General features: G+C 34.8%; 1 protein-coding gene across 11 annotated transcripts in view; it reads left to right on the top strand.

The window, feature by feature from the left end:
- Positions 1 to 17419, top strand: part of TAFA5 (TAFA chemokine like family member 5) — a 406890-nt gene that overhangs the window by 138789 nt on the left and 250682 nt on the right. For 6 of the 11 annotated variants that reach the window (XR_008448192.1, XR_008448191.1, XR_008448193.1 and 3 more), the window contains one exon: positions 16904 to 16924. The exons of the other annotated variants lie outside the window; for them this stretch is intronic. Coding sequence is in view for 1 of the 6 variants with exons in the window: in XM_054056431.1 (XP_053912406.1) it covers positions 16904 to 16924 (21 nt within the window). In the remaining 5 variants the exon portion in view is untranslated. The remainder of the gene's footprint in view (positions 1 to 16903; positions 16925 to 17419) is intronic. 11 annotated transcript variants of the gene reach the window in all.

The following is a 17419-nucleotide window of genomic DNA, read 5'->3' as shown; positions in this document are numbered from 1 at the left end:
AGTCTACTTTACAACTGAATAATTAATATTTTTATGAGGCAGCCAGTGCTTACAATTGTATTGTATTTTCATAGAGTTACATGGGATTACAAAAGGATCACTAAAAATTAGTTTATTAAATTAGTAAATGTGTATCAGGATGCATGTGATGCCTGCATTTGTAGATGGCGTGGGCTTGATATGTTTGCATGATTGTAATAGCACATAGAAGGCTTGAATAATCAGTCAGGTTTCTGACTATAATTAACAATTACTGTTTGTTTTTGGTTTTTTTACTTAAGGGAATTTTACTAGCTTCCACTTCCCTTTATTGTAGCTTGAGGTAAATTAGAGTCAGTTTTGTGACTAACTTAGTTGCTGTAAGTAACTTCATTCTCTGAAAACTAACTGCGTGTTTTTGCGACAGTGTTCTCTAAAAGTGATAACACAGGGCATTGGTATGCTAAAAGGCCAATGCTTATACTTAACCAAGGCCATCCTCAAGCTGGTGGAAAAGGAGCCGCACTTCCAAGGACGGATAAATAGGGCAGGTGACCTTAAACTGACCAACAGAGTATTCCATCCCATATACGTCATATCCGGTACAGAACTGGGAAATCATGAGGGTCTTGCACTCTTCTGCAGTGGCCGATGTCCAGTCAGGACCTTGTCTGTCTGGTTGCTCCTGATCCTCAATCCATGTATGTGTTCCTGAGCTCAGCTCCCTCCTAGCCATGGACCCATTCCCTCATGTCTGCTCTGCAGCATTTGTGGTGATGTGTAGTCATTGATAGGTGGGGGCACATTCTCACATTTTTGTATATATTTTATTACTTTTTAATTATTTTCATTATTATTATCATTTCATTAAAGCTGTAGTTTTAGTTTCCAAACCATGAGTGTTTTTGCTCTCATTTCCCTCTTCCCTTTCCCTGCAGCATGGTGGGGGAGGGGATTTTGGAGACTCAACTGCACAGTTTTAGCTACTGAATTTGGCTGTGTGGGGCTAAACCACGACACCCTTTCAAACAAGAAGTTATTTTTAAAAATAAAATGTGAATATGTGGTGAAGCGATGTGCATTTGTTTCCACTTAATTGGAAAATTTAGTTTTGAAGCATAATTCATATATTGCAAATATATATATATATATATTTTTGCTTTTCATTAATCTGTAAAGAGTTTTTGATATATCTGGATGTGGTTTTCTAAATAGAATCTTGGCAGACTTCCACTGCCAGCTAGTTTTTACTGCTATTCATTAGCTGACTTATCAAAATAGTGTAATCAATGCCTGTCATAACATAAATGCATGACCCTTTTGAGTAGCCCAAGTAGCTGTGTTTGCTTCTCTCTGAAAGGAGTATAAATTCCTAAGGGAATAAGAAGGTCAAATTAACATTGGCAAACTTAGCCTCTATCAGTTTGTCTATATAGTTTAGAAATATTGGATTTTTTTTAGAGGTTCATTTTTCATAATTTTCCTTGTAAGGCATCTGGGGACATACATATTTTTTTTTTTTGCTGATAATGCATTACTGAAAATTATTAGATTCTGCTGAGACAAAGATACAGCATGGCTTATGAACACACAGCAATCAATGGATGTTATTGAATGAGACGTATGACTTCTTTTACAGAAGTTTGAAATTATCTTGTTCAGTACTATACGTGCCTGGACAAATTGAAAGAAATTGCAGTTCTACACACACTCATCTAACATTAAAACAATGAGCAAGATGGTGAGTTGTTATTAAATAAGCTACTTAGAAACCTGAAGAGATGATTAATCTATTGTTTTGAATTTAAGTGTAGGATGACAGAAATGGATTCTTCATAAGGCTTTTGTATCTGATTTGTGATTTCTACGGTCTGTTTTGTTTGACAAGATTGCTTGGGGTTTTTTATCTGCTCACTTTTGAAAAAATTGTGGCAATTTGTCTACAACAGGAATTAGGGTTTTGGGGTTTTTTTTTTAAATGGCTCAGTAAAACATCACCTTTACTAAAATATTTATCATTTTTCAGACTAAATCCAAATACAGGAAATCCATTTTGATATTATTTTGCTAGTTTGAATTAATTTGTGGGTAGATTTGATGGATAAAATTGACATTTGTAAAGTTACATGGAAATTTTCTGACCTTAATTCTGAGGTGACTGGTAGTATAACATCAGGAATTTTAGCTTAGCCTAGGTATTTGAAATTTTCTTTTGGTTATATGTGTCATATAATGTTATAATGAATGTTTCTCTTTCTTTGTGAAAAAATGGACTCTTGAGCTATAAAGCTGTTCTATCAGAGCTACGTTCTATAAATGTCTGAGGGGAGTCTCAGAGTCATTTTAAAGCATGAGGTACTTAATGTATCTCTAGAGGGTTTTGGTGTTGAAGACTGGTATTAAACCGTTTTACATAAAGCACCTGACTCTAGCTAATATTTTTTTTTTCCAGTTGAACATTAGGATAGTTTGTGGAAAGAGAATTGCTTTTCTGACATTTTTCATTCATAGACTTGTTAGTGAATGATGTTAGAACGCTACTGCAAGAATTAAATAATGTATTTTTAGCAGTAATATCTATATATAGAGATATTTCAGCATTTTACTGATCTTGGATTGCTTAACTAGCTGAAAAATAAAATCAAAGTGCATTGCCCTCTGTATTTTCCAGATGTTTTAAAGAAAAAAAGCAGTTAAAAGAGTTGGAAATTGTTTTTCATATATATTTGCTTTTACTGTGTATCTAAATCCAATACAGAATTGCAAATTTTTAGTTATATTTAAAATACTCAAAAAGTATTAATCTATAGCAGAAAATACAAAACTTGGAAAACACATATAGGTTATGACATGGGAATATGCTACCTTTTTTTTTTTTTTTTTGGACTGGGAAGATGTAAATTGGTATCTGATATAACAGAAACCAGTATATTTTAGTTAAAAGAAAGCAAAGTGTGTGAGCAACATAGAACACATCCTCAGAATCACATACAAGGAGCTAAAAGAGAATGAATTAAGAAAGTGTATTTGCACTTGATAAAAGAATAAGCTTTCTGTGGAAACTAATTTAGATTTAGCATTTATTCTTTAACTCTTTTTATGTAACTATGTATTATTTTAAACCACTGAAGAACATAGTGCCTTGTTTAATTGTTTCTTTCTTTCTTATTAGCATAATCAGAGCAAAATGACTTTCTCTTAGTGGAGCCTGACAGTTCCGAATCTGACATACTGCCTCTTTTTCTCAGCCTATCATCTGTATAATGGGACAAGGCAGTTGACTTTAACAAATTCTTATTTTATTACTAGTCTTATATCTTTTGTTGTTGTTATGCTCAGTGGCATAAAATAGCTGATCAAATTGTGTTGAATAACATCACAAAATTGAAAGTTAGTGGCTTTCACAGTGTGAAACCAATAAAGAGCTGCAATATTACTGTTCACATGACTGCACTACTACTGAGTTTTTGAGAATCTTCTTATATGTATCTATTAGTATGTTTGATTTGGAGTAGGAACTTGTTATTGGGTTGTGTGATACCTACAATTAAAGTTTCATTGTGTTACGTTATAAGCACATAATTATCTCATTTATCTTAATTGTATAGGTATTACATTGCCAAAATAAAACATGCATTTATAAAGTCAGAATACATTTCTGAGGGCTTGACAAAATAATCAATGACTTATTATATCTGTACTTGCTAACACAGAGCTTATGACGTGCACATAAAATAGTTAATTTTTATGTTGCTGGTATGAGGGCAGTTCATATTATGAAAGGACTTCATACAAAATCAGAGAAAATAGAGACTACTGAAAGTTTTAGGAAGTTCGCTATAAGAATTTGAGTATTCCTTCTCTAAACATCCCTCTAAAGATATGATTTGATTTTTAATTTTTTTTTTGTGCAGCATAATATCTATTTTCAGAAGAAGCTGATATAGCTGGAAAGTTCTGCTCCCAGTTTGGGCCTAGAAAAAATTGTAATGTCTTGAAATTTTATTGAAATAAATTAAATTTAGTAAACCAAACAAGACTGCTATAAAAATAGAACCCCCTTTTCATTAATTTGTTTGTTTCATTAGTGAAAAAGTAGAGGAAATTCATGGGGCCATCATGAAAAACTTCTTGGAGGTCTTCTTTGGTGCTTTAAAACAAAGGTATTGCCATTTTTTTCAATTAGAAGTCATTCTCTCAGTGTTAAATTTCCCTTTTATAAGTAATTAGATCATTGCATAGAAATAAAAAGGAAAATTGCATATCCTGGTTTATTTCATATGAAAATAAATGTTTGCATTTCCCACCTTGCTCAGCAAAACCACAAAACACAAGAAACAATACATGTGGCAATAGGAAGCGATAAACAGATACCATTGAAGTTTTGTGACTGAAAATTTTGTCTCCTCCTTATAACAAGGATCTAAGTAATTGAGAAGGATTTCCCAGGATGTTTTTCTACTGGTTTTGATCTTTTTTTTCCAAAATGCATTTCACAAAGAATACAAGAAACAGCAGAATTATTTTTTTTTTAGTAATTTTTACTAAACTTTTTACTTTGGACAAAAACCTCTAACAAAGATTTTGTTTGAGACTGGTGTTAAGTCCCATTATTTTTACAGGAATTGCAGTTTCTCTGGGTTTGAACATTAGGTTCAATAAAGAAATATCCTAGAACTTCTTTTATAGTTACCAGATAGGAAATGTATATGAACCTTACCAGTGTATCATCTCAAATTTGAAGACATGCATATCCAATGCTGATGATACACTTCCTATCTTTGCCTATGTGCACGAGTGAAATTACTGCCTTTGTTTCTTTATTTTTTTTTCTTCTCTATATTGAAATCTTTCTCTGCAACTGAAACCTGTAAGTTTTGGTCATTTGCTGCTAGAATTTCTGTGTAGTAACTGGAGTTCATTGTAGAGCACGAAGATTCCAGAAGGAAAAAACAGTGGTAAAAGTTATGTTGAAACGAAGTATTTGGTGACCTCTTCCATTCTTCTTTTCTAGGAACAATTAATGTCTGTAGAAAAAACTAAATGTTCTGTTACTTCTGTAGACATGCAAAGATTTAGGTGAGATGTGCAGAGTTAGATGCACTACATATAAAGGGAAGTCTGATAACAATTCGGATTCTGGGGAACAGTACTTCAGCTGAACTGTTACTCCTCTTTAACAGTTGGAAAGGGAATAAAGATTTCAGGCATGATGTTTGGGGTTCTCATTTATTGAAACTTTTCTCTTAGCTTTATTCTTTTACTATTCTTCTGTAGGGGTTGCCATTCTGCTTACAGAGTAAGACTTCTAAAGTTTTCACGTGTAACTGTATGTCTATGACACTGCTTTAAAATGCAACCTGGATATGGTCAGCTTATTCCATAAACTGAATCCTACCCTGAATATCAGGTATGCTTTCAGTGCTGGCAAATCGAAGAAAATCTTGGAACAGCAAGGAGGTGAATCAGAAAGAGAGATCAAGACCCCTTTTAGGCACTTTAGCACCTACAGAGAAGTGTCTGCTAGTCTATGCAAGCTAGATTTACCAAGATTTTGGTGGTGAAGGTGACTAAGTGGATGTGTAAGTACATCAAGCTTCAGCAGAGGTGACTGAAAGAGAATGCTAGGCATAGGCTGTATGTCAGGCTCCTCTCTTTATGTAAATGCCTGCACTGAAATATTTATCTGAAGTATATGAACAGACCTTTGTGTAGCTTCTGGAGGAAAAGTTTCTGTCTCTCTGCACACTAGCTTAGAGGAGCTTGCTATTCACACTTCTCAGCCTGAGAAGGTTGGAATCCCCACTGTGAAGAAGTAACTAAACCCCAAAAGGCACTCTTCACACCTATCAAAGCTGAACACCAGCGGAACCACGGATTCAGGCATTTTTGAATCAGAAGAAGTCTGTATGAAAGTCACTAGGTCATAGGCTAGTGATTCAAGCAGTCTTTTGAAGAGACTGAAATTTTGATCCCTGATCCTTCAGTGTTCGTGTGCAATACATCAATCATTGCCTAAAATACAGAGGCTGTCCAGGGATTAGTTCTGATGAGAGAATTCATATCTATGTGTAGATGTGACACATAAGACTATTCCCCACTGTGTAGTTTCCTATTGATTAATGCTTTCAGTTAGTAGTTTCAGTTAATAGAAATCCAAATATTTACATTACAAAGTTTATATATATTGAATAGTAATATGTTTCATGGTTAAAACAAACACAGTACATATCTTAGATGGCTTGAAAATAATACTGTTGTGAGAGAAACTTTTATAATTACGTCAGTGAGAGACAAGTAGTTAAATCAGCTAGTCCACAGGATTAATATTTAAAGTTATTAAAAAGCAGCACAGAAGAAAAGTTAATATACTCCACTGAATTACAAAAGCACCTTTTGGCTAAACTAAGTGTGACCTACTGGAACTGACAACTCAATTGTTTTCCAGTTAGTGTCAAACTGTATATTGCTCATATGCAAACATGTAATTTCCCTCTTCCATCTATAGTGTTCCATTAATTTTTAATATCCTTCAAGAGCCAAGTGTCTAACAGCAAAGCTAGGTTTTTTTCATTATTTATGCGTACTAGTATCTTTAGCATATACAGGGCAATAAAACATACGCAAATTTTCTTGTCACTTTTCATTTATATATTCTACATTAGAATTAGTTGCATATGGTAGTTCTGTACACATGTGGTCGATGTGTTACAGTAAATTATGCACAATAGATCCCAGTGTTGGAGACATGACTATATCTAGTACTTTCTTATGGATGTAACGTCTGAGTAATTTCACTAGTAATTTGAGGATTTTTGCATGTTCCTTCTCTCTCATTGACAAATACAGAACACAACTCCTTGAAGGTTGAATAACAAGTGTTTCTGTGCTTATGGCAAATTAATGTTTTGCTGAAAGCATAGATTCATTGCAATCTTTCCCAAACTCATTTTGTTACATTTTGTAGTACTTGCATAGTTTGTAAAAGTTTTATTACTACTGCTAATGTAATTCTAACTTAGGGTTGTCTTTTGTGTTTTTTTCCAAGCAGTATCTTGTGATTAAGTTAATCCAAAGGGTTTTTTTTAAAAATAAATACATCCTATTTTAATTATAATTGTTGATTATTTAATCTCAGATTTTTTTCTGTTGTACCCCCCAAAAAAAATACACGTTACACTCAAAATATTAACATGAGCAAAAGGGAACATACCATACCTATGCGCAAGAATTTACAACTGATCTATTTTTGGTTTTAGCAATCTCATAAAAAAACAAGAAGTGGGTTCAAAAATGTAAGACTGAATTAATACAAAAAGTCTTTAAACTTGAAGTTGTTATACAAGAAAAGTTGCTAATTCCTGCTTTTTTTCTCAGGTGCTATGCTTACCTTTCCAGCATCCCTCTGGCTCCATGGTGTCAGTTTTCCCCAGGCTGAAGGGGATGATAGGAGGGATCATGAGGACATCACAGGGTGCCCATCTTTAATGGTGGATTTTAGTGTTGATTGAACTCCTCCCTTCTCAGCACTAGAGTCTGCTTCTGGTTATTTCAGCGTTCTTCCCGTGCTGCTGCCTTCTGGCTGCTTCCAACTGAGCGTGAGCATGACCCCACAGCTTCCTCAGGGTCAGCCTCCCTGTGGGCTCTTGTTTCTTAGATAGCAACTAACTCTGCCACTTCCCAGGGAGGCAATGCTAGAGCTCAGGCAGGGAAGGCACTTGGCCCTGAGGCAGGGACTGAAACCAGCTGAGTCCACTGTGGCTAAGATCAGCCCAGGTCACCCCCGAGACCTGTGCTGTTAGCTCAGGTCAGAGCCTCTGACATTAGCAGGACCAGAGAAAATCAGACTCACTGGGCTGCAGCAGGCAAAAGCTACAGGTAAGTTCATATATCTCATTATTTATATCCAGAAAGAGACATTGAATTCAACTCTTTGAAGGTTATAGAGACTCACAATTTTGACTTGGGTGTTTTCTCTTTTACTTATGAAAGCATCCCTGAAAACGGAGCTCCTACCTTTCAGCATCTTTCCTTAAAGCAACGCATAAATATAGGCCAAAGTTCATAGGTAATTTCGTTCATAGTAATTAATCTTGTCTCTCCCTGACGGTCCTGTCTTGTGATCATGTTTAATTTTTTCATTTTAACAGGTCTCCTTTTTTTTTTTTTTTTTCGCTTTAAATGTGTATACTCTCCTCTCAGGTTAATTAGATCTTTTGACATAAGTCTAGCAAGAAGGACAGTGATGCCAAGGGTAGGCCAGAAGGTGAAATTTAAGCAAAGATTCTACAAGTTAAAGTTGTAGTTTATAGGAATAAATGACATCCTGTATTCCTCTACATTACACCATTATATATGTCACTAGGGTGACATATTTCCTTTTTCAGAGAATAACTACTTGTTACTCTGTCTTTAAAAATTGTGATTATAGCATGCAATTATTCAAATACAAATGAGGCATTAGGCACTTAATCCTTAGAAAATTTCTTATTTTCACCTAAAAATGTTAAATCAAACCTGCAGGAAGACCAAGACAAGTTCAGGCAAAGCAAATCTGACAGGCGTCAGTCCCAAGACCATTCAAAGGCAGTTGCAAAGTCAGCGTGGCTTATTAATAGCAGCAACAATATGGTGTTTACTGGAGTACAGAGGTCTAAAGGGAAGGCTAAGTGTGTAAAGAAAAGGATGACAGAGAAATAAGACTTCAGAAGGGTCTGCTGTTTTTCTTGTAAGAATAAGTTGTTATTTGAGTGCTCATATCCAGACTGTTTCGCCATTTGAGGAATTTTTTTTAGAGTGTTTCCTATTTGCTGCACCATGGCACGAAGATGTCTTTGTTTATAAGGTGACAGTAAAATACCCTCACTGAAACAAACACAGCCACTTCTGAATATGTACTGAATTCAGTTCAGTGATCATTTTCAGTGATCATTCTGTCTGCAGTTATGCATGCTTTCTGTCGGAGTGTGAGGCAATTTACTGCAAAGTGTTCCAAATAGTTTTGACAGGAAGATGTTCTTCAAGTTTATCATGCAAAAAGTGAACTTGAAATATTTTCCTGGGTTGGATTTCTTAACTTTTCACAGGATAAAATAATCTATTTAGTCTTTTCTACCCCTTTTATGGGAGTTGTGCAGAGATGCATAGAAAAGATAATAAAAATAAATAGTAGTTTTGGTAATTTAATCAGTTTTAAAGTATTAACTCTTATAACACATTACAATAGGTATTTGTGGTTTTAGTGTGCCTTTCATGTTCTTCAGCAAAATATAACTGAACCCACTAAGGTAGATTTTACTTAAAAGGATGAGAGAAAGTTCTTGCAGTGAACAGCTTCAGGTATGACTAGGCAAAATAATTTAAGAATGGAAGACCAGGAATGTTCATAATCTCATTTTACAGCTCACGGGACTGTGCTATAATTGGTTGCAGGAAAGTTGTCAAGCTTTAATTCATTGTTTTTGGAATAACGTTTTGGCTTTTCCATACTGAGAGCTTTCTTTCTGAGCTGCTACTTTAAAGTGTGTTTGTCGTCATATATTATGGGTCTGGGACAGTTGCCTGTGATTATATGATTGCTCATGAATACTCTGCTAATGGTATTTTTCCTGGAGAAAATTATTGACTCATTTGTTTTGAACTCCTACTCCACCCACATGTAGTAGTGTAGAATTATGTAGATTTTGAAAATGAGAAAAGTTCTACCACGCGGTAATAACATTTGTTGAAATGTAGCTCTCTCTTATTTCAGCTTGTTTTGAGGGGTTGTTATGGAACTTCTGTTGCAGCACACGTGAAGATACTGTCCTGTTAGAAATTATAAAACAACAGAACATGGCCAGTAGAAGACCTTTTGGTTCTAGTTAAACAAATCCACTTCCAATTATCAAATTTAGATTTACTGTGTTTAGTAATGTTTAAAGCTTTTCATCTTGCTTTTATTTGGTATGCTTTTATAAAATGCATAGACTTAGGAAATCTATATTTTTATCAAATCAAGACTGAAAAAAATTAAGGAGGTTTTAATGTAAATTTTGGCCTATTCCAGCACAGTTTGTTCAGGTGAAGTTTCTGTGCTTTTGCTTCATAAGAATAGCAATTCCTACTAGGTAAATTAAACATCGCTAAACTTTTCCTTTGCTTCACTGGCAAATTAAGAGCTCGTATTCTTGACTTTTGGCATAGGTGTTCTTGGTATTCATGATTTTTGCTATTCTTGTCTTCTTGGTTTAAATGAAGAACTAATGAAAATGAGTTGTTCTAAGTTCTCTTGTTTTAGAAGTCAAAAATATTTTCAGGTTGAATTGCAGACTTTTTCATAGTCTTGACTTTCTATACCATATAGGAATTGTGAAGCTTTGTTTAAAACTTACAAGGGTAAAATATGGCATATAAATCTCCTCCATTTAACTCTTACATAGTTAAAAAGTTTACTTTTATCCTAGGAAATGTCTTTCTGATATATGGCTTTAATTCCTGAAGGGAATCAGCAGGTATGAATCACACCAGGTGATAGAGGTATGATGGAGAAGATTGAAACAGTGATTAGGGTTCCTAATTAGCAAGAATCTACAGGCTATAAATTAGTGCCAGCAGAAGTAATTAAACTACTTTATTTGAATTTGGTGACAAGCTTACCTAGTGTTAGGAAGCAAACTAAGTGTGAAGATTAAATGAAAAAGATACTTGTTGGTGAGATGCAATATAAATGTGCTTCAAACATTCAAAGGCAAACTTTTTTCCTACTGTTATTACATGCTTCTGTTTGTTATTCACTATATGTTTTTCCTCTTCATTTTTATGTGTGTGCTATCTTTGATTTGTTTCTTCATGCGGACAGGGTTAAAGGATTTGGAGTCAGAGACATGTAGGGAATGACACCTCTCTCTAGTTTAGTTGTTTGTACACTCGCATTACATGCGAACGTCTCCTGAGTCCAGAAAAACAAAGTATCCTTGGAAGCTGTTTCTGGGTTTTCAAAACTATTTTGTATTTTCTGTTATTGCTAGTCTGCTCTGACTGAATATCAAACTACAGGACATCATAGAATTTGGAAATAGACTGTGCCCTGGTCTTGAGCAAATGTTTGGTAATTGGGGATCTCTAAGACCTTCAGAGATTTTTAGTTCCTTTAAATGTGATCATTATCCTTTTGATTCTCTCTGTAGCACTGTTACAGGAAAGACAGTCCTGTTGTGGTGTGTTATGGCTAATAGACTTTACAATTTTCTTCGGTATTGCTATTTTGTCTCAGTTTGAGCAGCAGGTGTGCAGAATAGAGTAGTTTGTTTGTTTGTTTTTCTGACTAGTAAACTTTCTGCATTCCTCCCACCACTTATTTCTCTACTTTCTTTAGGAATATAAATCATCATTTTCAACAGCTTCCCTCTTTGCTTTTCTTTTATGGCAACTTTACTGTAATCCTGCTACTTCATCTACCTCTAGAAGATGAACTTTATGGACTGTACCATCTCTAATCACATCAAAATGACTTCTCTCAGTAACAATGGAGTGGTGCTTTTAGTGACCTTCCATTCAGCCGAGTTCAGATTCCTTGTTCATCGTCCATATGGCACAATCTATTGTTCCTATTTTTGATTGGAGTCTTCTTGATGGATAATATGTCTAGAGTTTGTTGAATCTGACTCTCAAGATGAGTCAGTTTTACTCCTCCTCCCCCTCCTACTTCTCCTGACATTTCTGCATGAGAAGGAGTAATGTTCTCTGACTCATTTTTTTTTTTAGAGATCAAAGGGAATTGAGTCTGAGTAAACTATCCACACGCATCAAAAAGGAGACTTTCAGAATACTAGTGGAACCTATTGAACATTTTTGTGACCCCCTTATTTCTGGCTTCTGACTGCTTGCTAGGAAGTTTTTTCCCTTCCTTATCTTTTTGGTTCAAGAATCAGTAGATCTTAAAAGGCAGGGTGCTAAGGAGACTGTTCCCTTTGATTAATAAGTGAATATATTTGCTATAGAGCCAAGAAAGGAACATCTTGTAACTGTTGGCAGTGTTACTGAAAGAATAAGTATCCTCATAGAATGGGGCAGAACATAACAAGAGTTTTGATCAAGAGGAAAAAGACAGCCTTAGAAAGGCTTTCAAGAGTTGTTGCATTACTGTAAACAGCTATCTATTTTCTTCTGGACATGGTCCAGTGACTGCAGGAAATAAACAAGTAATTTTCAGGCTCGTATGATTTTGAGATGAGACATCTTTTTAGCTACTTGACTTCCTTTCTTCCTTCCTGGAAGAGTCAGCCTGACTTTATATGTCTAATACCAGGAATGTGGCTCAGGAGGTTGCCACTGCAGATCTGCATATAATGGCTCCCCTGATCCATTCTGAAGTGTTTGTATTTGTGGAGCATATCATGTTAGACATTTGGGGAAGCTGTTTCAGTGAATTCATGCCAAGAATAGCAGTGAGAATGAAAGTCCCTGTTAAGCATATCCCACGCACGGGAGAGAAGTGCTCAATAGTCCCCTATTTTAACTTTTCAAGGCGGTAGAGATATACTAGGTCAGTGCTAGTCCTTCTCCACTACTGCTCCTGTAAAGGATGTCAGGGAAACAGTTGGAGCACGGCATACTCTCATTTTCTCCCTAGCTGTATTATGACTGTATGTTTTTCATGAATGTGACAAGTGGAAGCATTTCCTTATGATGGCCTTCTATTCTCTGAGCCTGGGACAGAAAACACTTCCTGGCTGCATCCCATCGTAGATCTACTGCATCCAGCAGACTTTTGATGCAGAAAATCTGGCAGTCTGTGAGGATTCACAGATTTCACAGTCTGCTCCTAAGAGCCAAAGATTACCATGAATGAAGGAAGCCTTACTACTGAGGAAACTACTTGTTAAGAAGTTACTTATTTTAACAGTTTCAGGCATTTTATTCCCCTTACCCAGAAAGAAAAGAAAGGATACAAACACAAAAGAACAGAAATATTATGTTCAAAATCTTCCTGGAATTTATTAAATTTTTTGGGTTGTTACTGCGAAACTCATTCCTCGGGTGCAGCAGTGACTTTTTGAGTTACAGACATCAGTGGGATGTATTTAAAACATGATTTTGGTACTCATAGGCAGTAGTGCATTACTTGAATTGAAGTCCCATTTGATTTTTCAGCAGGATTCTAGAGTTTATATGCAAATTTCAGTGAACATCAAAGAGCTTCCTGAATTTTCTGCTTTTCTGGCTCATTTGACAGTGAGTACAATTTAAGGAAAAGTTCACTATAAGCATATTTAGACATGTAGTCCTTACTGACTCTGTGTTAGGAGGGAGTGCATGTAATATAATATAAAATGTAATATAATCTGTATGAATATATGTGTATGCGTTCATGTAGCTGTGTATCTTTCAGGATCTGGTCATGATGAATTCGGAGTGGATTTCATTATTTTAATATCTGGACTCTGTAGTAAGGTTCCTTTCTGTATTGGTGGAAGTGATTACCAAGGGGGTGATGCCTGTTCTGCCATTGAGTGATTGAATGGAATATTTTGCATAATAATTCCCGACAAGGTATCTTCTAGTATCATAATATAAAGCCAGAATATTTGGGAAGGCAAGGAGACTTCATTACATCTTTTTGGGAAAAAAACCCCAAAACTGCAACAGAAACTTTCAAAAGAATTTTAGAATTCCAGAAAGGAGATGCTTCCTTTGGAATAGATACATATTCATCGAAAAATCACATACATGCACACACATATGCATACACTAAAAATTATAATTATGGTAAATTATATAACTATAAATAAATTATATCATTATAAGATACATAATTCATAAAAATTATATGACCACAATAATAATATAAAATATCCTATCTCTATACACCTATTTTTCTGCATATATAAATATTATGTATATTCATAAGTCTTTTTTAGTTGTCTACTTCTTTCCTAAAAGTTTTTTTTACATTTTATCTAAGTTTTATACAGACTGAAAATCTTTCTATATAAGGATGCCTCGTAAATATTAATTTTGCTGAATGTATAATGACCTATGGCAAAAGATTCCTGGAGGACATGGCCTCTGCCTGCTCACATGGGATGAAGATCCAGTTTCTGCAGTGGCATAAACACAGTGTCTTGGAGCCAGAGTGGATGTTTGGTTTTCTACCTGGTGCATAATTTGTGTCCTTTAGTAGATAGGGAAGCAGGTCCCTCATCTTGCTTAAGTGCCAGACCATCACCATGTCTCCTGGCTGACAGTCAAGGCTTGATTCTCAATGGCTTTGAGGAAAGAGTATAAGAGGAAGGAAAGCTTTTAATGTTTGGGTTCAACCTGAGGTAATTTATTTGCAGGTAGATAGGTGATGAGTCCTGCTATGTATAAAGTAATGCCTGACACTGATAAAACACATTACTAATTTTGATTTGAAAATAGCTAAGTTTCTGCTTAAGTATGAAAAGAAAATTAAGGGCTGTTTAATATATGCTTCCTGCCAAATTCTCATTTTGTTCCTAATCTTCTGTAAACAGATGTTTTGATGTGATTTTACAATAAATTTGTATAATAAATTTTATTAGTTTCCCAGTATTCTTTTCATACTGCTGGCTATTTATAGAATGTCCAAAACATTACTGTTTAATAAAATCAAAACTTTGTGAAAAAAATACCACCCCCTAGCAGTAATAATAAGACTAAATCCCTCCTATCTGGTTGGAGAGTTGACTATGCTTGCAAAAATTTAGACTTTGCAGCAAATGATAGCTGTGAATTGCTTTGGCATATTATCTTCTGTGGACTTACAGTGTCATTAGTTTAATATTTATTATGCTTCATTAACTATATACAAGTTGCTAAATTATTTAATTTTCATAAATGGAAGTTATCTTTGCATAATTCTAATAATTAGGATATTTTACTCAGAACTTTGTTCTGTCTCAAAGTCAGTGAGAAAAATTAGACTGGTAATGAGAAAACCTGCTACTATTAGAGAGCTCTTTAACACAGTCAAGTATTTTTCCTGGGGACCAAGCAGATGCTGAAACAAGTTAAAACAATAAGATTTTATATTTATTTCTAAATACTAATACTGCTCAATTTGGGTAAACAAAGCAGAAAGACATACGTTTGAAAAATATTTTCTGTCAGTAACCTTGTTTCCTTGAGTTAGGAGTTACCTTCTTCTGTTAATACTTCATGTTGCAAACATGCATATCATAATAAACAAAGTACCAGCTCTGACATTTAAAATAGACTGTTAGGAACGTGCTTTGCTTTTAGATGGATTATATACATACCTATCATACCTGTCATGGGATAGAGGCATTTCTCTTTCTCATGCACAAAAAATATGTCATTAACCTCAACTATTACTGAAAATAAGGCTAGTTTTGGCTTTCTTACACACTTTTTATTAACTAAGTTCCACCAGTCAACCATGATGAGTAACTTTTTCAGGAAATACCTGTGAGAATACAGAAACTTTTAGTCAACAGTAACACCTAGGCCTATTTTCTTGTAGAGCAGACCAAGAGCTGTTTGGAATCATGATGGTTAGTGAAGCAGTGAAGGGGCACAGTCACCTTGAGTCAGACATCAGCAAGGATTTTCTGTGTACCAAAAGGATTAAAAAATGTCAGTTATAATTGAGGAATATATTTTACTTTGTCTTACAATTTCACCTGCAAAAATTGGCAAGCATCTGATGAACAAAATAAAAACTGATATGAAATAAAAAGAAAATGGGTAGATAGGTCTTACTATTCAGGATGAATGTATTATGTAATGCAAAAAGCAGTAGTAATCAATAATGTGACAGAAGTGAGTGTTATGGTGGTTTCAATAATTCAGAAATGTAATAACATGGAGAGAAACTTATCTTTTAAAAATGAGTGATTTTCAATTTACTATTTCTCTATAAAGCATCATTTATTTCTACTAGCCTCCAGCTGAGTTACAGGCCAAGGAGGAAAAGCACTAAATACTGCAATTGTACCAAGCATCCTTGCTGAGATACATGTTTTGTCTCATGTAGATGAGGCTACATTAATACTTGGGCTCAAATAACCTTTAAAAGGCTTCTACTCTGAAATCAACAGTGTTAAAGCTAATGCTTTCTCATATTTAGCATATGTAAGTTTCTGCTCATTAGTGAACTATACTGAAATATATTTTAAATGCATGCTTTTGGAGCATTTCCAGTGTTCTCCCACCTGATTATTATACGCTTTTTTTTTTTTCTCTCCCTTGTTTTTACTTTGGAAAGAACCCTAACAAACCAAAACTACTTTCCCCCAAAGGATGGACATTTTCATTGCCCACTGTTTTATATTCAGGGCTTGTCGTTGATAGACTCATTCTCTGATTGTAATGGAAGAAGGAAAACTTCCAAACTGGTACTCGCAGGTATCTCAGACATATGAGAAGAAGACTGGAACAGAGATCCAGATGCAGAAAAGTAATGCTTGCAAAGCATTCTGAAGAATAAACTTGTAATGGGACCTGGAAAGACATGTTGTCACTGACATTTAAATAAGAATCTGTGCAGAAAACAAAATGTTTTTTTTTTTCTGAATTTGTAGATTTAGTTGTTTGGTTTAATAGTCACCCTGGCTTAACTATGCTGTAAAAATAATTCCCCTCAAAAAAAACTTCCTTCTAATGAATAAAATATGTCATTATCTCCCTTAAGTAATTTAAAATTTTAAGCAAAGTAAGCCAAAGAATAAGTTAATGGAAAAGTGAAGCTGTCACCAGCACATCTTGGCCCTCAGACCTTCTAAAATATCAAGATTGCTTTAAAAATGCCCTGAGGGCCAGCTTCTTGATTTTTATCTTAGCCTTCCCATAAGACTATTTATTACATGGAACTGAATTATTTGTTTTCTCTTTCTTTCTTTCTTTTTTTTTTTTATTTTTTTATTTTGTTAACATGAAATACTTGATGTGATTTTCCTAGAGGGACCGCTTGAAGTTTGTGGTAAGCTTCTTGTTTCTTGGAATTTACTCCTTTTTGCATCCTGCTGGACTTGTAGCTGACCTTCTTACACCTCCCATCACTAGTTTTGATGTACTTTCCCTCGTCTAGTCAGTCATAAGTGTGAAAGCAAAATTTTTCCCTTCCCAGTATGTTGAACTTGCTGATGACTCTTACTCTTTTCCTTTCCTGTCCTATGAGCTCCTTTCACCAAGTTCTTTTTACAAAACCCTCTAATTCCTTACATCTTTCCCTTCTTTTAAAATAGAGGGAAGCTGATCCAATAAGGTACATAGAGATATCATGTGTTCATGTAAATTTTTTTCTTGGCTAATGTATTTTTCCTGAAAGTTTTGAAGTGACATGCAACATGGTGTTTTTTAAAAGAAAAATATGTAACTTTTTTTAATCTGAAGTTGCAAGCTAAAATTAAAGTTCCTTCCTCACACTACTATTCTGCTCAAGCATGGGTACTTCCCATAGTCTGCAGTGCTTCAG

Source organism: Cuculus canorus, chromosome 1, assembly GCF_017976375.1.
Source record: "Cuculus canorus isolate bCucCan1 chromosome 1, bCucCan1.pri, whole genome shotgun sequence".
NCBI lineage: Eukaryota > Metazoa > Chordata > Aves > Cuculiformes > Cuculidae > Cuculus > Cuculus canorus.
The sequence above is the reverse complement of the archived record's forward strand: the minus strand, read 5'-3'. Positions and strand labels throughout refer to the sequence as shown.